At 51.1% G+C, this 22,111-nt stretch overlaps 1 protein-coding gene across 5 annotated transcripts in view; it reads right to left on the bottom strand.

The window, feature by feature from the left end:
* Nucleotides 1-22,111, bottom strand: part of LOC142578646 (transient-receptor-potential-like protein) — a 302,488-nt gene that overhangs the window by 124,332 nt on the left and 156,045 nt on the right. For 3 of the 5 annotated variants that reach the window (XM_075688081.1, XM_075688079.1, XM_075688082.1), the window contains 2 exons: nt 14,789-14,957; nt 2,842-3,058 (listed from right to left, as the gene is read on the bottom strand). In XM_075688081.1, coding sequence (XP_075544196.1) covers nt 2,842-3,058; nt 14,789-14,932 — 361 coding nt within the window. In that variant the 5' untranslated portion in view covers nt 14,933-14,957. Of the gene's footprint in view, nt 1-1,270; nt 2,790-2,809; nt 3,059-14,788; nt 14,958-22,111 lie in introns of those variants that run through there. The other 2 variants (XM_075688083.1, XM_075688084.1) reach the window with 2 other exon arrangements.

Below are 22,111 nucleotides of genomic sequence, written 5' to 3'. Positions count from 1 at the left end.
CATGCACGTTGAAACCACGCCTACGTGCACGTGTTCGACCAATGAAATATATTGGAGCAATTCCACCTCGCGGAACTGCGCTAGTTGGAATTTTAATTTTTTTCGCTATTACGTGGTCTCCAAATTTTGTTCGTGAGTGTACATCCGCATGTTTAACTCCATCGAGTAAGTTATTTGCTTAATATCATCGAATGCCAATGTGTAGCCTTATCTGCAAATAAACGCGCGTACTGACTTTTCTGTAGTGTGAAGTATTCAAATACGTATTATTTACAAACTAATCATAAAATGGACTCGTTAATAAAGGACGTCGTCTCACGAACATCAACAGAAGTTGAGTGTCGCGGCGGCGGGCTTCACGGCAAAAGGGCTCGTTGCGCCACCCCGTGGCGGTAGACAACGCCACACAGCACGCCATCTCGGAGGCCAGGCGCAGCTGACGCGCTGTGCCCGGGTGAGAAGGTTTTCCCGTCTTCTTGATATAGCAGACATATATTTTTTTCATTTATTTAAATCAGAATTAGCAATTATTCGCGACTAAAAATGATTTCGGGATCACGAAATAAGCCAATACTTTTGGTGGGCCAGCTGCTTTCGATGACGCTGCATGACGCCATTTCGGAAGCGAGAGCAAGCAATCTTTGGCACGAGATTGTAAATTTTCGGCTGCATGCAGTGCAGTAATATTTGGCTCGCATGTTCACAGCAGCCTCTACGACCAATCGGCAGCGCTTTCTTGCTGTGTCAAGAAACGTTTCATGACATATTAAGCCTTGTTGACCAAACATGTGTGCACTTGAATGCCTGTGTCCGATGTCAAAAAGAGGATCAAGTGCCACGTCAACCTACTGCGCAGCATCTTTTAGTTTTATCCCAGCATTCACGTTTTTCTTGGCTGAATGAAAACAGAATTATTTTTATACACGCTTCATTTGCAAACCTATTTATGCACGTGAATATAATCATTATGTGCGTTTCTGGTGAGTCATCAATGACCAAGTCTATCAGGCACACACTTTTTGCGGCTGTTGTTAGTCGCTGAGTAGCGACTTCATTGCATCGGTAATGCAGTAATTACACGCAGCCAACGTTGTTTCTTGCATTACTTCGCACACAGGGTTGCTAGATGGCACACTAAGTTCCAACAACAGCACCCCCCTCCCCCCCCCCGCTCCCCTAAACACACACAGTTGGTTTTGAACGTCACTCAAGAGACGGTGTGCAGTTCTCAACATCTCAAAGGTTCAGAAGCGGTTGCACACGAACTTACCGATTGGGCAAGTCTTGCGGTGAAGATGCTGAGCTAGACAACTTGTCACTTAGGTCCCACCACATCTCTTGCGCTCTAGGTTCCAGCCTGTGTTCTTCACGGATCTGGTCAAACTGTCGAGTGATGGTGGAATTAGCTATCAGGATATTTGCCAGCGATTTCCGTTCTCCCAATATCGCAATGGAACGAGCAAGGACCACTTGGCCTTGCATCCACTTTTTGTCGTCTTGCCTATTGTCGGCATAACATCTGTCATTGCAGTGGCCAGTCGAGACGTCTTCTGGGTCTGAAGGTCAAGAGCCTTTGGCTGGAGCCCTGTCCCAGTTACCAGGCGTGCAACCTACCGTTCAGCCAAGTAGCTATAGCTTCACCTGTTGGTCCCTCGCGGCCGTCCTTAACTGCTCTTACTTCTCTTTCTGCTAGCCCGTCTAGCCCGTCTGTAAAGGTGTAGTATGGCAATAGCGTATTCCGTTTTGGCTTGCAAAGTCTTTGAACTCTGCACTGCAGAACGCTGTATTGTGCCTGACACTAGGCAGATGGAGAAACCAATGCGCGCATATGTACCTCTCAAGATTCCAATAGTTGTTAATGGTGTGGTGACCGCGTTGAGCTTATTTTCTCCCCATAATATAACAACAAATACACTCAAGGAATTCTTAGTTGGCAGGCCTGCTCGGTCATACTATTTGTTAACATATGACCTATTTAACATCTCTAATCGGCAATCCTTCCCATGTTCCTGTGTGACTGGAATTTGCGCCACTGTGTCTTCCTTGAAGTCACAGCATGGCTTCGCATGAATTGGCCAAGCATCGCAGGCATTGCACGCGCTGCCCGGGCCGGATGCAGCACGGCAGATTTCAGTCCATTTGCAAGGATTCTCATATACAGGAAAAATGGAGGGACCAGGGCTTCACTTTCGCAGAAGTGAATATGTGCCAGTAGTGCCTGTGGGTAAAACAATTATTCTGGGGTTTGGCGTGCCAGAACCACGATCTGATTACGAGGTACGCCGTAGTGGGTCTCCGTATTTATTTTGAGCACTTGTGGTTCCGCAGCGTGCACCAAATGCGCGTTACACGGGCGTTATTCCGCCCCCATCGAATGCGGTCGCAACTTGCAACTCGCAGCTTTGTGCTTAGCCGGGCAACGCCGTAGCCTCAGAACGACCACGGGGCGTCCGAGCGATTTGTAAAATCCCGGAATCCGGCCAAACTTCTTCGCGAAAAGCCTCTGCGGCCGCCACAACAGATAGTCTTCTAATAGTTTTCAGCAGTAGTCATGGAAGCCTTGCAGACGAGAGTTACTTCTTCAAAAAAAAAAAAAAAGATTGCTGCATTAGGTAAAGTTCGCGCTGAAAAATATTCGCACTTGACTGCTGATAGCCTTCATGATATGTGCGCACAGTAAATATTTGTACAGATATACCTTTTCGTTTCTTCTCGTTGAATGAGCACAGCCGGCATACGAGCAGCGAACAAATAGATAATGAAGAAAGTGTTCGTCAAGCAGCGCTCGCGTTTCTCTTTTATCGCCTACCACGTGACAAGCACTGCTCGGAACTGCGGCACCTTCTCGAATGGCCTGAAGCAGGGCGTCGCCGATGTGCACGTCCGGCTGGCGCAGCAGCAACTCGACGATCTCGACGTTCTCGTTGTCGACGGCGATCTGGATGGCGCTGCGGCCCAGGATGTTCGTGCAGTTGACGTTCACAGGGTCCGGTGGGGACAGGCACCGGATCATGGTGTGACGGTCGCCCCGCTCGGCAGCCTCCAGGAACGTCCGCTCCTGTGTCGAAGGCGGCACACACGATGCACAATAAGCGTGGTACGAAGCAAACGGTTCAATACATGCGATGCACACTTCGCCAATTACTGAACATAACTGCCACCAGGGATACTGATATGCATTCGCGCACACACGTACAGAAATATTACTTCTCGAATAGCGCCAATTCACTTAATTAGCTTAAAGCTGCAGCACACATACCCGCGCTTAAAGCTGCAGCACACATACCCGCGCTTAAAGCTGCAGCACACATACCCGCGCTTAAAGCTGCAGCACACATACCCGCGCTTAAAGCAGCAGCAGCAGCAGCAGCAGCAGCAGCAGCAGCAGCAGCAGCAGCAGCAGCAGCAGCAGCAGCAGCAGCAGCAGCAGCAGCAGCAGCAGCAGCAGCAGCAGCAGCAGCAGCAGCAGCAGCAGCAGCAGCAGCAGCAGCAGCAGCAGCAGCAGCAGCAGCAGCAGCAGCAGCAGCAGCAGCAGCAGCAGCAGCAGCAGCAGCAGCAGCAGCAGCAGCAGCAGCAGCAGCAGCAGCAGCAGCAGCAGCAGCAGCAGCAGCAGCAGCAGCAGCAGCAGCAGCAGCAGCAGCAGCAGCAGCAGCAGCAGCAGCAGCAGCAGCAGCAGCAGCAGCAGCAGCAGCAGCAGCAGCAGCAGCAGCAGCAGCAGCAGCAGCAGCAGCAGCAGCAGCAGCAGCAGCAGCAGCAGCAGCAGCAGCAGCAGCAGCAGCAGCAGCAGCAGCAGCAGCAGCAGCAGCAGCAGCAGCAGCAGCAGCAGCAGCAGCAGCAGCAGCAGCAGCAGCAGCAGCAGCAGCAGCAGCAGCAGCAGCAGCAGCAGCAGCAGCAGCAGCAGCAGCAGCAGCAGCAGCAGCAGCAGCAGCAGCAGCAGCAGCAGCAGCAGCAGCAGCAGCAGCAGCAGCAGCAGCAGCAGCAGCAGCAGCAGCAGCAGCAGCAGCAGCAGCAGCAGCAGCAGCAGCAGCAGCAGCAGCAGCAGCAGCAGCAGCAGCAGCAGCAGCAGCAGCAGCAGCAGCAGCAGCAGCAGCAGCAGCAGCAGCAGCAGCAGCAGCAGCAGCAGCAGCAGCAGCAGCAGCAGCAGCAGCAGCAGCAGCAGCAGCAGCAGCAGCAGCAGCAGCAGCAGCAGCAGCAGCAGCAGCAGCAGCAGCAGCAGCAGCAGCAGCAGCAGCAGCAGCAGCAGCAGCAGCAGCAGCAGCAGCAGCAGCAGCAGCAGCAGCAGCAGCAGCAGCAGCAGCAGCAGCAGCAGCAGCAGCAGCAGCAGCAGCAGCAGCAGCAGCAGCAGCAGCAGCAGCAGCAGCAGCAGCAGCAGCAGCAGCAGCAGCAGCAGCAGCAGCAGCAGCAGCAGCAGCAGCAGCAGCAGCAGCAGCAGCAGCAGCAGCAGCAGCAGCAGCAGCAGCAGCAGCAGCAGCAGCAGCAGCAGCAGCAGCAGCAGCAGCAGCAGCAGCAGCAGCAGCAGCAGCAGCAGCAGCAGCAGCAGCAGCAGCAGCAGCAGCAGCAGCAGCAGCAGCAGCAGCAGCAGCAGCAGCAGCAGCAGCAGCAGCAGCAGCAGCAGCAGCAGCAGCAGCAGCAGCAGCAGCAGCAGCAGCAGCAGCAGCAGCAGCAGCAGCAGCAGCAGCAGCAGCAGCAGCAGCAGCAGCAGCAGCAGCAGCAGCAGCAGCAGCAGCAGCAGCAGCAGCAGCAGCAGCAGCAGCAGCAGCAGCAGCAGCAGCAGCAGCAGCAGCAGCAGCAGCAGCAGCAGCAGCAGCAGCAGCAGCAGCAGCAGCAGCAGCAGCAGCAGCAGCAGCAGCAGCAGCAGCAGCAGCAGCAGCAGCAGCAGCAGCAGCAGCAGCAGCAGCAGCAGCAGCAGCAGCAGCAGCAGCAGCAGCAGCAGCAGCAGCAGCAGCAGCAGCAGCAGCAGCAGCAGCAGCAGCAGCAGCAGCAGCAGCAGCAGCAGCAGCAGCAGCAGCAGCAGCAGCAGCAGCAGCAGCAGCAGCAGCAGCAGCAGCAGCAGCAGCAGCAGCAGCAGCAGCAGCAGCAGCAGCAGCAGCAGCAGCAGCAGCAGCAGCAGCAGCAGCAGCAGCAGCAGCAGCAGCAGCAGCAGCAGCAGCAGCAGCAGCAGCAGCAGCAGCAGCAGCAGCAGCAGCAGCAGCAGCAGCAGCAGCAGCAGCAGCAGCAGCAGCAGCAGCAGCAGCAGCAGCAGCAGCAGCAGCAGCAGCAGCAGCAGCAGCAGCAGCAGCAGCAGCAGCAGCAGCAGCAGCAGCAGCAGCAGCAGCAGCAGCAGCAGCAGCAGCAGCAGCAGCAGCAGCAGCAGCAGCAGCAGCAGCAGCAGCAGCAGCAGCAGCAGCAGCAGCAGCAGCAGCAGCAGCAGCAGCAGCAGCAGCAGCAGCAGCAGCAGCAGCAGCAGCAGCAGCAGCAGCAGCAGCAGCAGCAGCAGCAGCAGCAGCAGCAGCAGCAGCAGCAGCAGCAGCAGCAGCAGCAGCAGCAGCAGCAGCAGCAGCAGCAGCAGCAGCAGCAGCAGCAGCAGCAGCAGCAGCAGCAGCAGCAGCAGCAGCAGCAGCAGCAGCAGCAGCAGCAGCAGCAGCAGCAGCAGCAGCAGCAGCAGCAGCAGCAGCAGCAGCAGCAGCAGCAGCAGCAGCAGCAGCAGCAGCAGCAGCAGCAGCAGCAGCAGCAGCAGCAGCAGCAGCAGCAGCAGCAGCAGCAGCAGCAGCAGCAGCAGCAGCAGCAGCAGCAGCAGCAGCAGCAGCAGCAGCAGCAGCAGCAGCAGCAGCAGCAGCAGCAGCAGCAGCAGCAGCAGCAGCAGCAGCAGCAGCAGCAGCAGCAGCAGCAGCAGCAGCAGCAGCAGCAGCAGCAGCAGCAGCAGCAGCAGCAGCAGCAGCAGCAGCAGCAGCAGCAGCAGCAGCAGCAGCAGCAGCAGCAGCAGCAGCAGCAGCAGCAGCAGCAGCAGCAGCAGCAGCAGCAGCAGCAGCAGCAGCAGCAGCAGCAGCAGCAGCAGCAGCAGCAGCAGCAGCAGCAGCAGCAGCAGCAGCAGCAGCAGCAGCAGCAGCAGCAGCAGCAGCAGCAGCAGCAGCAGCAGCAGCAGCAGCAGCAGCAGCAGCAGCAGCAGCAGCAGCAGCAGCAGCAGCAGCAGCAGCAGCAGCAGCAGCAGCAGCAGCAGCAGCAGCAGCAGCAGCAGCAGCAGCAGCAGCAGCAGCAGCAGCAGCAGCAGCAGCAGCAGCAGCAGCAGCAGCAGCAGCAGCAGCAGCAGCAGCAGCAGCAGCAGCAGCAGCAGCAGCAGCAGCAGCAGCAGCAGCAGCAGCAGCAGCAGCAGCAGCAGCAGCAGCAGCAGCAGCAGCAGCAGCAGCAGCAGCAGCAGCAGCAGCAGCAGCAGCAGCAGCAGCAGCAGCAGCAGCAGCAGCAGCAGCAGCAGCAGCAGCAGCAGCAGCAGCAGCAGCAGCAGCAGCAGCAGCAGCAGCAGCAGCAGCAGCAGCAGCAGCAGCAGCAGCAGCAGCAGCAGCAGCAGCAGCAGCAGCAGCAGCAGCAGCAGCAGCAGCAGCAGCAGCAGCAGCAGCAGCAGCAGCAGCAGCAGCAGCAGCAGCAGCAGCAGCAGCAGCAGCAGCAGCAGCAGCAGCAGCAGCAGCAGCAGCAGCAGCAGCAGCAGCAGCAGCAGCAGCAGCAGCAGCAGCAGCAGCAGCAGCAGCAGCAGCAGCAGCAGCAGCAGCAGCAGCAGCAGCAGCAGCAGCAGCAGCAGCAGCAGCAGCAGCAGCAGCAGCAGCAGCAGCAGCAGCAGCAGCAGCAGCAGCAGCAGCAGCAGCAGCAGCAGCAGCAGCAGCAGCAGCAGCAGCAGCAGCAGCAGCAGCAGCAGCAGCAGCAGCAGCAGCAGCAGCAGCAGCAGCAGCAGCAGCAGCAGCAGCAGCAGCAGCAGCAGCAGCAGCAGCAGCAGCAGCAGCAGCAGCAGCAGCAGCAGCAGCAGCAGCAGCAGCAGCAGCAGCAGCAGCAGCAGCAGCAGCAGCAGCAGCAGCAGCAGCAGCAGCAGCAGCAGCAGCAGCAGCAGCAGCAGCAGCAGCAGCAGCAGCAGCAGCAGCAGCAGCAGCAGCAGCAGCAGCAGCAGCAGCAGCAGCAGCAGCAGCAGCAGCAGCAGCAGCAGCAGCAGCAGCAGCAGCAGCAGCAGCAGCAGCAGCAGCAGCAGCAGCAGCAGCAGCAGCAGCAGCAGCAGCAGCAGCAGCAGCAGCAGCAGCAGCAGCAGCAGCAGCAGCAGCAGCAGCAGCAGCAGCAGCAGCAGCAGCAGCAGCAGCAGCAGCAGCAGCAGCAGCAGCAGCAGCAGCAGCAGCAGCAGCAGCAGCAGCAGCAGCAGCAGCAGCAGCAGCAGCAGCAGCAGCAGCAGCAGCAGCAGCAGCAGCAGCAGCAGCAGCAGCAGCAGCAGCAGCAGCAGCAGCAGCAGCAGCAGCAGCAGCAGCAGCAGCAGCAGCAGCAGCAGCAGCAGCAGCAGCAGCAGCAGCAGCAGCAGCAGCAGCAGCAGCAGCAGCAGCAGCAGCAGCAGCAGCAGCAGCAGCAGCAGCAGCAGCAGCAGCAGCAGCAGCAGCAGCAGCAGCAGCAGCAGCAGCAGCAGCAGCAGCAGCAGCAGCAGCAGCAGCAGCAGCAGCAGCAGCAGCAGCAGCAGCAGCAGCAGCAGCAGCAGCAGCAGCAGCAGCAGCAGCAGCAGCAGCAGCAGCAGCAGCAGCAGCAGCAGCAGCAGCAGCAGCAGCAGCAGCAGCAGCAGCAGCAGCAGCAGCAGCAGCAGCAGCAGCAGCAGCAGCAGCAGCAGCAGCAGCAGCAGCAGCAGCAGCAGCAGCAGCAGCAGCAGCAGCAGCAGCAGCAGCAGCAGCAGCAGCAGCAGCAGCAGCAGCAGCAGCAGCAGCAGCAGCAGCAGCAGCAGCAGCAGCAGCAGCAGCAGCAGCAGCAGCAGCAGCAGCAGCAGCAGCAGCAGCAGCAGCAGCAGCAGCAGCAGCAGCAGCAGCAGCAGCAGCAGCAGCAGCAGCAGCAGCAGCAGCAGCAGCAGCAGCAGCAGCAGCAGCAGCAGCAGCAGCAGCAGCAGCAGCAGCAGCAGCAGCAGCAGCAGCAGCAGCAGCAGCAGCAGCAGCAGCAGCAGCAGCAGCAGCAGCAGCAGCAGCAGCAGCAGCAGCAGCAGCAGCAGCAGCAGCAGCAGCAGCAGCAGCAGCAGCAGCAGCAGCAGCAGCAGCAGCAGCAGCAGCAGCAGCAGCAGCAGCAGCAGCAGCAGCAGCAGCAGCAGCAGCAGCAGCAGCAGCAGCAGCAGCAGCAGCAGCAGCAGCAGCAGCAGCAGCAGCAGCAGCAGCAGCAGCAGCAGCAGCAGCAGCAGCAGCAGCAGCAGCAGCAGCAGCAGCAGCAGCAGCAGCAGCAGCAGCAGCAGCAGCAGCAGCAGCAGCAGCAGCAGCAGCAGCAGCAGCAGCAGCAGCAGCAGCAGCAGCAGCAGCAGCAGCAGCAGCAGCAGCAGCAGCAGCAGCAGCAGCAGCAGCAGCAGCAGCAGCAGCAGCAGCAGCAGCAGCAGCAGCAGCAGCAGCAGCAGCAGCAGCAGCAGCAGCAGCAGCAGCAGCCTGGTTACGCCCACTGCAGGGCAAAGGCCTCTCCCATACTTCAACAACCCCGGTCATGTACTAATTGTGGCCATGTCGTCCCTGCAAACTTCTTAATCTCATCCGCCCACCTAACTTTCTGCCGCCCTCTGCTACGCTTCCCTTCCCTTGGAATCCAGTCCGTAACCCTTAATGACCATCGGTTATCTTCCCTCCGCATTACATGTCCTGCCCATGCCCATTTCTTTTTCTTGATTTCAACTAAGGTGTCATTAACTCGCGTTTGTTCCCTCACCAAATCTGCTCTTTTCTTATCCCTTAACGTTACACCCATCCATGGTTATATTGCGCTCAGTTTTACAAACACGATATTAAGGAAGGACAGCACGTGGACGGACGTAGCGCACGTTGTTACACCCATCATTCTTCTTTCCATAGCTCGTTGCGTTGTCTTTTCCTTTTCGTAAGCCTCCAGGTTTCTGCCCCGTCGGTGACTACTGGTAAGACACAGCTATTATACACTTTTCTCTTGAGGGATAATGGCAACCTGCTGTTCATGATCTGAGAATGCCTGCCAAACGCACCCCAGCCCATTCTTATTCTTCTGATTATTTCCGTCTCATGATTCGGATCCGCCGTCACTACCTGCCCTAAGTAGATGTATTCCCTTACAACTTCCAGTGCCTCGCTACCTATTGTAAATTGCTGTTCTCTTCCGAGACTGTTAAACATTACTTTAATTTCCTGCAGATTAATTTTTAGACCCACTCTTCTGCTTTGCCTCTCCAGGTCAGTGAGCATGTATCGCAATTGGTCCCCTGAGTTACTAAGCAAGGCAATATTATCAGCGAATCACAAGTTACTAAGGTATTCTCCATTAACTCATATCCCCAATTCTTCCCAATCCAGGTCTCTGAATATTTCCTGTAAACACGCTGTGAATAGCATTGGAGGGATCGTATCTCCTTGCCTGACGCCTTTCTTTATTGGGATTTTGTTGCTTTCTTTATGGAGGACTATGGTGGCTGTGGAACCGCTAGAGATATCTTTCAGTATTTTTCATACGGCTCGTCTACACCCTGATTCCGTAATGCCTCCATGACTGCTGAGGTTTCGACAGAATCAAACGCTTTCTCGTAATCGATGAAAGCTATATATAAGGGTTCCTTATATTCCGCACATTTCTCTATTACCTGATTGATAGTGTGAATATAGTGTGAGTATGGTGTGAATATGGTGTGAATATGGTGCATAGCTCTGTGCGCGGTCCTTAACTTGCTCTCGAGCTTCTGTATTGACCTCCAAGTTTCTGCCCCCTATGTTAGCACCGGTTGAAAGCAATGATCGTACACTTTTCTTTTCAACGACACGAGGGATATGTAGCCTTAAATATGAAAGAACGATAGCACAGCATTCGCAACAGCCCGCGTCGACTGCGGCCGTTTGAAGGATAGCCATTGCAACGAAGTTGCAGCTAGTATACTAAGGATTGTGGTGGTCGCTGGCTGAACTTACGCTGAACCAACGTATCAGTTTGCGCCAGCTACCTCAACAAAATACCAAGTTTAGATACGCTGTGTCGTGATATCATTCGGTATTGTGGTTGGCAGCGAGACTGCCATTTCATGCTCCTGCTGATATGCTAAAAAAGTGTCGTGATTCACGGATGGCATGGAAATATGGTATAGGGAAACAATAATAATCATAATAATCATCACAAAATACAAAACATAGCATGAATAATTACACACCCACCATGATTGGTAATCGCATTAACGTCGCCAATCACTTCCACAAAAGATGGATGCGCCACCAATCTTTGTTCTCTATTGCTAGTGTTGCTTTGCCTTAGACAAAATGTTCAGACACAAACAAATATCCAACTTCTTGTTTTCCTTTTTATTCAACGCCAAAGTGCGTCCTCAGCCAAGTGTCATCCTCGCGTCGTAAAATTTAACAGTCTTAATTATCTCGGCTTTACCATCTTGAAAGATATTGTCATTTTTCGCCTCATTAGTAGATACTTGCAATAGTCTCGACACGTTGCCCTCGCTTGCGAGGTAACAACATCAAGTGCTGTATTCATTGGAACCTTGCAACGCCCATATGAGTGCGCAATGGCTCTCGATGCACAATGTCGCTTAGGCATGTGCTTTTCAAGAGGGTCATAAAATTGTGTTGTGTGTCAATAGTCAACTGCCGGAACCCACAAAAACTACTGCCCATGCAGAGAATTGACGTCGTACTGGTACAATTAAACGTTCCACAAGATGTGGCCCATCACACGCACAAATCACAGCCCACTCTGCACACTTTCCGTTCAACTACAATGACTGTAAAATTAATTGCTTAACTTAACGTTCGAATGTCCCTGTTTGCTGAAAACACTGCCCTTTTGATGCCGCATTTCTGGCTTTCAAACCCTGTTGGCTTCTCATGATATGACTAATAAAAATCGGGCCCCTCGGTTAACCCCCTTTCTTCTCGTTTATTACATAACGAGGGTCTAGAATCCGGCAACATTGATGCCTTCAGGTAGCATATGTGGGTTTATTGACCAGTTGCCTTCACCCAAAAAGATCACGTTCTCGTGATGCCTGCGGCAAAAACGACGTTCCACGTCCGCCGCCAAGGTCTATGAGTGGTGGCGCTGGCGAACACTCCCAGGGTGCTACTAGGACACATAAATACCCAAGAAAGTGGATGGGGAAACGCCGCCGCGGTAGCTCAATTGGTAGAGCATCGCACGCGAAATGCGAAGGTTGTGGGTTCGGCTCCCACCTGCGGCAAGTTGTTTTTTCATCCACTTTAATTTCCGCTAATTTATCGTTTCTTTATTTCATTTATTCAGCACAAGTAATTTCCCCTATGTTGTGCTTGGTGTCAGTGTTTGCTGGCTTCTCATGATATATTTTAGATGACATCCAGCTTGAAAGATTCTTTCGATATAAATACCTAGGTGTCGTCCTAACAGAACATCTTTCATGGACTAACATTTTGAATATGTTAACGGGAAAGTCCAAAACAAGTTTGGTTATTTGCGCCGCACTTTGGCTAGACCCTCCACAATACTAAAGTGCTATTATATAAAACGCTAACTATCCCTGTTTTAGAATATGCGTCTGTCGTTTGGTCCCCTTACAAACAATGAGAAATAAGCTCGCTAAATAACATTCAACGAAAATCTATCCATTTCATTTGCCAAAATTACAGCCGCACTTTCTCACCAACACAGGCTCAACAGTCTTTGAAGATTAAGCCATCACTTTCACGTTATCACATTGAAGCCGTAAAACATTTATATGCGATTAATAACTCCACCTCTGGTTTTTCTGACTGTAACTATATAACATTTATTAACGCAAGTTCTACCCGTAGCTCCCGCACTTTGAACATAACACCTATTTATGCCCGCACTAACACATTCAAGTACAGTTTCTTTTTCCACGCACAATAAATCTTTTGAATTCTCTACCCCGTAACATTCGTTCACTATCACTAAAATATGTTATAGCTACCACTGGTAAGCACTTCGCTAAGATGTAAAGCGCTTAGTTTTGATCATTTACCTTTTTATGTATATGTATGCTTTTAATGTGTAATGTATAGTAGTGTATATTGTTTTCACTTCTGCCCAACATAGCCGTACAGCCCTATATTAGGCTGCAGTATATGTAAATGAAAATGAAATGAAAAAGACACTGAAAGAAAGACATGAGAAAGCATAACTTCGTTCTCGTAGTCAGTATACCACGCACACTGAAAAAAGTATTTTTAGACAAATAAAGGTAAGCTTTTAAGCAGAAGACGTCATTTAAGAAATTTGAACACGCAAGAATATCACATTTGAATGCAAACGTGCACTGCCTTCGGAAAGCAATATCGCGTACGACCACAGATGTTTCCAACCACAAACAAAAAAGTGCAAAGCAATTGATGTACATGCGCAATTAAAATTGTGCCGGTGCGAAGTGCAGCCTTTGCTAAATATTTAGCAAACCCAACTGTACTTGAGGTCTGCGTAATACAAAGAATTGCGCAAATCATTGCAGGAGGGGACGCCGATGCGCCCCGAGCTGGTGGGGCCCGAACGGTCGGTGACGCGCTTTCTTGTTTTGCTATTGCCAATGCTTTAAGATCAGCCGTGATGACATACAGAGAGCAAAGGTAAATTATATTCAGGGTCGATATTGTCGAGCGATCACTTCCGGTGATACATCATCTTTGAGTGATTTTGCGCATTTCTACATCGGACGCATTGAAGTAGACTAATCATATAATTACTGTCACAGCGCTAGAAACGCTGTCAGTTGGAACTGCATGCTGAGAGAGAGAGAGAGAGAGAACTTTAATGAGCACCAGCAGTTTAGTCGGCTGGGCCTAGGCCTCCCACGATGGGACGTCGAGGTCTTGCCTCTTCGCCGCTTCGTAGGTCTGCTGGGTCGCCCAGAGTTGGTCGTCGAGATGGGAGCTGCGCAGGGCGGCGTGCCATCTCGACGAGAGGTTCACGGAATTAAGGTCCGGGTATCGACGTTTGCACTCCCATAGCATGTAGGGGAGTGTTGCTGATTGAGTTTTATAGATCTTGCACGTCTGGCTTGGGTAGATGTCGGGGTATATGGTGCGAGAGCGTATGAGGGAGGGATATGCATTGGTCTGTAACAGGCGAAGAGTGGTTGCCTGTGCTCTGTTTAACTTGCGGTGAGGGGTGGGGAAGGTTCTTCTTGCGAGGTAAAATGACTTCACAAGGTCGTTTTATCTTGTAAGGCGGTCGCGTCCTGCGGGCGCACTTGCACCGTCTCCGGCACGGTTGACTAGTCCTCGTACTACGGAGTGTGTAACCTTGTTGAGGTTGGTGAGGTGCGGGTGGACATCGCCGGCGTGTGCTGGGATCCAGACGAGAGTGATTTGATTTTCAGACGAATGCGGAGCTTGTTGTAAGATACGGAGTGATTGCTGAGAAATACGACCCTTGATGTAGTTGTTGATTGCTGCGCGAGAATCGCTCAGTATGGTGTGACAGGCTGGGTCAAGAGTGGCCAGGGCGATGGCCACTTCCTCGGCCATCTCGGCATATTGGGTAACGATGCTGGCAGCATGTCGGAGCAAGCCGCCTGCTGTGGTAACCGCCGCAAAGCGCCGTCTATCTTGGTACTCAGCTGCGTCGACTAAGGTGACGCCCGCGGTGTTGGCATAAGCTTTGATGAGGGAGGTAACTCGTGCCTTAATTATGGGGTTTTACGTGCCAAAACCACTTTCTGATTATGAGGCACGCCGTAGAGGAAGACTCAGGAAATTTTGATCACCTGGGGTTCTTTAACGTGCACCTAAATCTAAGTACACGGGTGTTTTCGCATTTGGCCCCCATCTAAATGCGGCCGCCGTGGCCGGGATTCGATCCCGCGACCTCGTGCTCAGCAGCCCAACACCATAGCCACTGAGCAACCACGGCGGGTTACCTCGTGCCTTCCTGCGTTCTTTGTTCTGGTCTGGGCGCATGTTTTTGGGAATAGGGTCGGCGTGTATCCATTGCTGAATGTCGCGTCGTATTGGGTGTTTGTCTCCATGTTGACGGTCGTAGGTGATATCAAGCTTGCTTAGAATGCTGCGGCCCGTTTCCGTGAGGGTAAGCCGCCCTAGCTGGGATCGACGTTGCGCTTCGACTAACTCGTCCAGCGTGTTGTGGATACCTAATTGTAGTAGACGTTCCGTGTTGGTGTGGTTGGGTAGTCCCAAAGCCTGCTTATAGACTCCTCTGATGATGAAATCTAGTTTAAGCTTTTCAACTTTGTACCAGTTGAGAAAGGGCGCAACGTAAGTAATGTGACAGATGATAAAAGATTGGGCAAGGCGGATGACGCTTTCTTCCTTCATACCTCCTCCTCAGTAGGTCACTCGTTTCAGCAGTCTGGATGTATTAGCGGTCTGTCGAAGGATCTTAGAGATAGCCGTAGAGTTAGCTCCGTTGGCTTGTGTTCGGGCATAATTTAAAATTTATAGCTTAAGTGCGGGCTATTGAAGTTCTTCATGCAAGTGCTTGAAGGGAACGGCTTTGCCCTCTTTCTCTCTCTCTCTATTGTAGTCTTGCAAAACAGCATTTGAGTGATTGATGCTTTACGCACTTTTCAGGAAAGCTGCGTACTTAGTGTCCAAAACAGCGAAGCGTAGCGTGTTCGGTTTTGCAAAATAAGTCCGCCTACCTTTGGGTCCATGGAGTGACCGTCCTTGAGCGGTTCCAGAGGGATGGGAATGCGGAAGCAGTTGGGTGACTGCGGTGACTGGCGCGCCGTGCACGCCGCTACCTGAGGCGGCGGCGGCGGCGACACCCGCGGAGGCTGCAGCATCAGCGGTCCGGCAACGCCTTCAGTCCTGCAAAGGGCACGACCACTCGTCAGAGGCGCCACTTGTTCAAATGCAGCTTGGCTGGTGCACTACTCAGTTGACACAATCAGTGCGTTTACCTTAATGACTACAGGTCATTCGATTATTATTATTATTATTATTATTATTATTATTATTATTATTATTATGAGCGGAACGTGGAACTCTAATTCTGACCTTATTGATTGCGTCCAGAATAAACTTATATCTATTTCCCAGCACCGCTTTTGCCGTTCTGGCGACCATCGTCCAGCCCTCTCATATGTACTCAACTCACACCCCCACGATCAAGAAGCATTAAGTCAGGCATTTTGTTCCTTCATAAGGTGGTTCAGCGTACTACATGCATTGCTCGAGAGATTCTTGATCTTGTACAATTTTCCGTGCCGCAAAAGTACACCAGGCAACATTGCGTGTTTGCCGCGTGCCGTTGTTGCAATGGTCACTGTTCTATGGCTCGACTTCAGAAAAACGTGCAGTAATTACACTGCCTGTATTGACATAAACCAGATTTAATTTCCTGTGTTTTGTATATATGGCATATCAGTTCCGCGGAGCCCCGCAAGGTGGAGGAAGTATCAGGAAAGGAAAACGCTGGTTATCCACCCGAATGTAGCCCGAAACTACAAAGGAAACCCATACGAGTTTTTCAGAAAGAGCGCTTCGCAGTTGAGGAAAGCTTTGTCCTGGCCCGGGATTCGAACCCGGGATCAACGCCTTTCCGGGGCGGTCGCTCTACCATCTGAGCTAGCCAGGAGGCTAGCGGATCGCAGTGCGAGGGAGAATTGATCGACAACTCGAAACACAGATGATTATCTCCCTTTTACATGCGCCACTTCATTTTCTGTTTGCCTATTTGTTTCTGTTTCCCTCTTTCACATACATTGTTTTGTCTGCCACATTTGTTTTCTCAGTACATTTCGTCTCGCGTATTACTGTTTAAGTGCGCCAGTACGAAGGTTCCGTAGCTGCTCCTGGGCACTATATTAAACATTTAATTATTATTATTATTATTATTATTATTATTACTACTACTACTTGGTAACATTTACGAACTATGCTTCCAGTGTGGTACATAGCACGGACAAATTAGACGCTCTTTACCTTGACCTAATTAAAGCATTTGAAGTAGTTTTCCATGAGCTCCTTATTACAAAGCTCATGCAAATGTACATACCTTCTTCCATCAATGCCACGGTGTCTAAATACCTAAGATCGTGCTTCGTTGGCAATAATGTACAGAGTTCTATTAGCTATGAGATCACTAGCGCCGTTCCTAAAGGATCCGTTCTTGCCCCTCTTCTCTTCATACTGTTCATAAATGACATTCCGTCAGAAATTTAACACTCTTTATTGCTTCTATGTGATAACGACTTAAAGCTATTTAAGACTGTCAATTGTGTTCACGACTGCACTGACCTACAAAAAGACATTTTTTCACCTTCAGACTGGTGCACAAACAATAAGCTACTCTTAAATGCTTCCAAAACTATGGTATTAAGTTATGCGCCGGAAACACACCATACACGCTTAGGGATGTTACACTGCCTAGGGTAGATGAAATGAAAGATCTTGATGTGTACTTGGACAAAACGCTAAGCTTCTATTCACACGCTAAATATTCGAAACAACCTGCCCTTCGCATTGTTTGTTGTCGTATATCACATGACTTCTACCTTGCGCCCGAACAAATGCGCGCGCACCAGTTTTACTCGCGTCCTTATCGCAGCACCGGCAACGCAAGTTGACGCCCCTAAAACGCGGCCCGACCGCTTCGACCTGCCTGTCTCTCTTCTACTCCTGGTTTTACAGCGAAGCTGTTAGCCTCCCGCTGGTCGGCATCTCTCGTGTCCGCGTCCGTGGCCTAAAATGTGGGCCGATCTCGGAGGTAGTGCAATACCGGGCCGAGCTGAGGCGGAGGTGAAGCACGCGTGAAGCATTCGGAAAAGTGAAGCGAAAAGTGCATACATTCTTTCGAATCACGCATAGAACATACAAAACAGCATTCGTTTCAATAAAGAACAAGCACAAAGTCAGCATCCGAACCCCATATTAGATGACTAGTCCGCGAGAAATTCATAAGGGCTTTCTATGCCGTTTCTTGATGCATGCATCCAAGGCGTTATGGTTTGACTATCGGGCCTCGGTACTAGATACCCTGCGTTCGAATCCTGCCATCGGACAGGCTCCTGTCGTTTGTCGGACACAACTTTGGCCTTCGCCAAGGATCTCGCAAAAACTGTCGCGTCCCCAACACGGTCTACCACAGCGACCACAAGGCGATTATCACTAGCATTACTCTAGAGTAATAAAATATCTCGCCCCCATCAGCAGGTGTAGTGGCTTTGCAACAGCTTCGCGGGACATCCAGCTTCGTAGGGCCGGGAGTCATTATTATTTTTAAATAGTCGCGCCTCCGCGGCACAGCTTTGGAGCGGGGCAAGGCTCGCTGCGAAACATTCGGACACATGCGAGTGGTGTGTGCCGTGTTATCCTTCTGTTTCACCCTTGCGGCAAAGGTCAGACAAGGCTAGAGGTTCTGTGGGCTGCGGCATTGCGAGAACCGAGCGAGGTGGACGCCTGGCGAGTTTGGTCGGTTCAGTCGTCGCTCCCGCCAAGCGCTCGCTCGACGCCTGCCCTGTTTCGTCTGGGCGGAGCGTCGGCGCTCTTTCTCTCGTGCGGCAGCGATGCTGGATGGCAATCAGCGCGACTGACATCTTAGCACTTGTCGTTTGCTGTCCATGCTGCGCATCTAAGCTTGTGGCGTTGCCTATAAAGAGTGGTACACTCCTCCTACATCTGCAGAGCTACCAGACTTTTCACATGCTCAGTATCCGGCGCAACCTTCGAGTACGACGAGGTGAGCTGAACTTTCAGCAATGGGGCTGTAGCCTTCGCGCGGGCACTTTGGTACCGTGGAGAAAAGAAAAGCAAAGCTAGGGAGGGGAGTGGGGGAGGACAGAAAAGGATAAATGAAAGGCGGGGAGGTTAAACAAGATCGAGCCCGGCTGGCTACCTTGCACTAGTGCCGAGAAAACTGGGAGGGAGGATGACGCCAGGCAGCTGACTCCGGCAAGTCAGCCTCCTCTGACGCCGCCCCATTACGTCCTCTCCGGGGACGACCTGCGCGATGACTACTGGAAAGTGGGCCCTCCATGGTTGTCAGGTATTTCGAAGACGCCATCTGGTCCGCGGTTGATCACTTAGTCGCGCTATCGTAACAATCGGCGTTCGCCGTACACTCTACAGTCTACTCTCTCGCGTACACTCCGCGGGCTCAAGGGTGAGAAATCCCTGCTTGCTTATCACGTGATGAAGGTCTATTTCCCCATAAGCATTTTCTTCACATATTTATTACTATAGGCTTCAAGATGGTAACGTGGCGCTCGATCCTATTCTTTCCTTCCTCTGCATTTGGTGCTCGCGTTCAGAGCGATAGACAGCAAATATGTATGTCAACAGTGTCACGGCTGGAACTGCGCACCTGCACTTAATGCACACAGCGTCATAGACAAACAAACTGTTGATTCTGCGAACCGACGATGATTTACACAATCCTCAGCGCCTAGTGCGCTGTCCGACAACTCAAAAAGCAAAACAGAGAGCCGAATCTTCTGCGGTGCTATCGTGAACCGTAGTTAAATGTGGCATCACTTAAAGCGAAGTTTTCTTTGTGCAGTTTCAGTAGCGTCCACGTGTATTTTTGTTTACGAGCGGTGGCGTAGCCAAGCAATTACTTTCGGGGGAGGCTCGCGCTTGACCGGGGACGGGCACGCAAGAAGGGGGAGGGGCTGAGAAAGCCGCACCCCGGTACACGTAAAAAAAATTCGGCAGGGAAGGGAAAGGGGCACGTAATGGTGAACCTCCACAGTGCCAGAGAGAAAGGACAGAGTTCTGTCCTAAACTGCCAAAACGCAAGCACGCGCATTAAAAAAAAAAGAAGCGCACGTGCGCCACACTCACGCATGAGCGCACTAGCACACAAATCAGAATTTCTATTATTTTTGAAGATATTTTTAGCAGATTTTATTCTAAGGCAAATACTTTCAGCTCTGCCAACATCACGCCATACATATTTGTTTCTTACTGCACATTTTGATGCCCACAAAGTAAATAACTTTATTTTGTATTTAGGGTTAATTCTTTTGCACACTTTTCACTAAATGTTTAGCGTTTGTGATCCCTGAGCTTGTGCTATACGTTAGTCTCGTGAGAATGTCTTTTATGATTACATAGCTCAATTCACGAGCATAGCTATGCAAGTGAGAGCCTGTAGGCCATTATTGGGTGTTTTTTATAAGCCCCATATAACAATCGTACCTTTTCTCGCTCATTTAATAATATTCTAAACCAGCTTACCTTAACATATCCAAAAGCCGATCTCGTTGTTTTTGTCGATTTCAGTTTTCCAGTTATTAATTGGAGCGAAGAAAATGCAACGGCTAACACAATTGAAGCTAGATATTTTCTTGATGTTTGCCTTAACTATAACCTAACGCAGTTAGTAACTCAGGCAACGCGTATCACTTGCGATTCCGCTAACATTTTGGATTTAATACTGACAAGCCATCCCGATAGCCTGTCTTCGATTCACTATCACCGTAAAATTAGTGACCATAAAATTATTCATGTAGATTTAAGTTTTTTGCCCTACTGCCAATCCCTCGCACAAGAAAACAATAACCTTATACAGTAAGGGTAACTATGATGCCATAAATAACGAGCTTTGCACCTTTTTACCGACATATGAGGCCAGTTTTAATCATTGTTCTGTTCAGGAAAAATGGCCCACTTTTAAGCAGAAACTAAGCGAGTTAATACACATGTTCATCCCTAAAGCTATCCCTATACTATCCCTATACTATCCGTGTAAACAGTCAAAAACCATGGTCTAACAAAATTTTTCACCGCCTAGATAACAAGAAAAAACGTTTATTTTGGAATGCCAAACTTAAAGGTGGCGCCCAAAACTGGGACAAGTATTATGAAGCTGAAAAAGCTTATCTCACAGGAATCCGTAACGCCAAATTCGCTTTCTTTAACAACAATTTGCCTAATATGTTAACTAATAACCCCCGCAAGTTTTGGAAGATAACGAACTCCCAAGCGCTAGCTTCTACCACTCTTACTAACGACTCTGGAGAGCTTATTCCAGATGCTCAATGTGCCGATGATCTTAACAAGGCCTTTTTATCTGCATTCACTAAAGAAGTAGACATTTCCTTACCTATGTTCTCATGTCGTAACACGTCTTCCACGCCTGAAATCAGCTTTTCTGTTGATGGTATCTCATACCTCATCGAAAAGACCAAGTTGTCATTGGCATCTGGACTGGACGACTTTAACACGAAACTGTTGAAAAATATAGGTCACATTGCTTCGGCTTATTTTGTTTTATTATTTTCGCAATCTCTTTCAACAGGTATCATTCCAGATGACTGGAAAGTGGGAAAGGTCGTTCCCATCTTCAAATCCGGTAACAAAAGCTCCCCCCCTGAACTACCGACCGATTTCCTTGACCAGCGTACCTCGAAAACTCACGGAACACGTCATTTACTCTTACATCATGAATTTCCTCGACTCTCATAACTACTTTCACCATTCTCAACATGAGTTTCGTAGGGGTCTCTCTTGCCAAACCTAGCTTGCCATCTTTGTCCATTACCCTCATGCTAACCTTGTAACTTTGATATTAACGTACAAACCGACTCCTTATTTCTTGACTTCGCGAAAGTACCCCACAAACGCCTAACTTTATAATTATCCTTCTTAAGCTTGCACCCGAATGTACTAAATAGGATAAAAGAATTCTTGACTAACCGTTCACAAGTAGTGTTTACAAATAACAAATTATCCAACCCACTTCCAGCGTCATCGGGGCTGCCTTAAGGCTCTGTCCTCGGTCCTCATCTGTTTCTAATATACATTAACGACCTATCTTTGGATGTATCTTCTAATATCCGCATGTTTGCTGACGACTGCGTTACTTACTGAACCGTTACTAACCCATCTGACCATATGATTCTACAAGATCTCGACCACATAGTACAATGGTGTGATGACCGGATATAATGTCCTTAAACCCGACTAAATGCAAGCTCATTTCCTTTACTCGTAGTCAAATTCCCCTTCACTTCACTTATAACATAGCTAACACCCCCGTTGAATCAGTAGCCACGTATAGATACCTTGGAGTTACCTTATCTAACAATATGTCTTGGAACACACACATTGCTAAAGTCACGTCATAAGCTAACAGAACTTTGGCTTTCATAAACGTCATTTACGTAACGCTCCGAGACACGTAAAACTACTTGCTTACAAATCATTAGTGAGGGCTGAGTTAGAGCACGCATCTTGCATCTGGAACCCACCCGAAGTAGGTCTCACTAATATCCTAGAATCCGTTCAAAATCGTGCTGCTAGATTCATTCATGCTTCGTATTCATATGAAATCAGTGCTTCATCCCTGAAAGCCGAGTCTAACTTATCACCTTTGTCTTGTCGCCGACGCACTGCAACCCGCTCTCTAGCTATTTCACAAGTTCTTTCACTCGCCACTTAATTGCGCTCCTTACATTATCCCTGCAGCTCACATATCTCATCGCATTGGTCATGCGTTACAAGTTTCTCGCCCACGTGCCCGCACTAAAACATTTTCTGCTTCATTTTTTCCCAGAGCAACAAAAGATTGGAACGACCTTTCTCGCAACATTGCCACTATCACCTGCCCATCAAGCTTCATGCATATCACATCAACTGTAACATCGCACTGATGGTTGTGTCAACAGTATTCTGCGTAAAACACACACACACACACACACACACACACACACACACACACACACACACACACACACACACACACACACACACACACACACACACACACACACACACACACACACACACACACACCTTTTGTAATACCCCCTCGGAAATCCTTAAGGAAATAAAAATGAATAAATGAACACGAAGAAGACGAAGTGCCTTTGAAGCAGAACCCTGAGTCTTCCGGTTCTACTCCTTTTGTTACCTTATTGAACATTACCAGTGAATTGCTGTTTTCTGCTTAGTTGCGATAGAGAAGTGGTCTCATGCGAGTTCACCGGACTCGGCAGTGCTGCCCGCGGTGGCTTCCT

The sequence above is a fragment of the Dermacentor variabilis genome, chromosome 4 (assembly GCF_050947875.1).
Source record: "Dermacentor variabilis isolate Ectoservices chromosome 4, ASM5094787v1, whole genome shotgun sequence".
Taxonomy (NCBI): domain Eukaryota; kingdom Metazoa; phylum Arthropoda; class Arachnida; order Ixodida; family Ixodidae; genus Dermacentor; species Dermacentor variabilis.
Note: the sequence above shows the minus strand (reverse complement) of the source record. Positions and strands in the feature narration are given on the sequence as shown.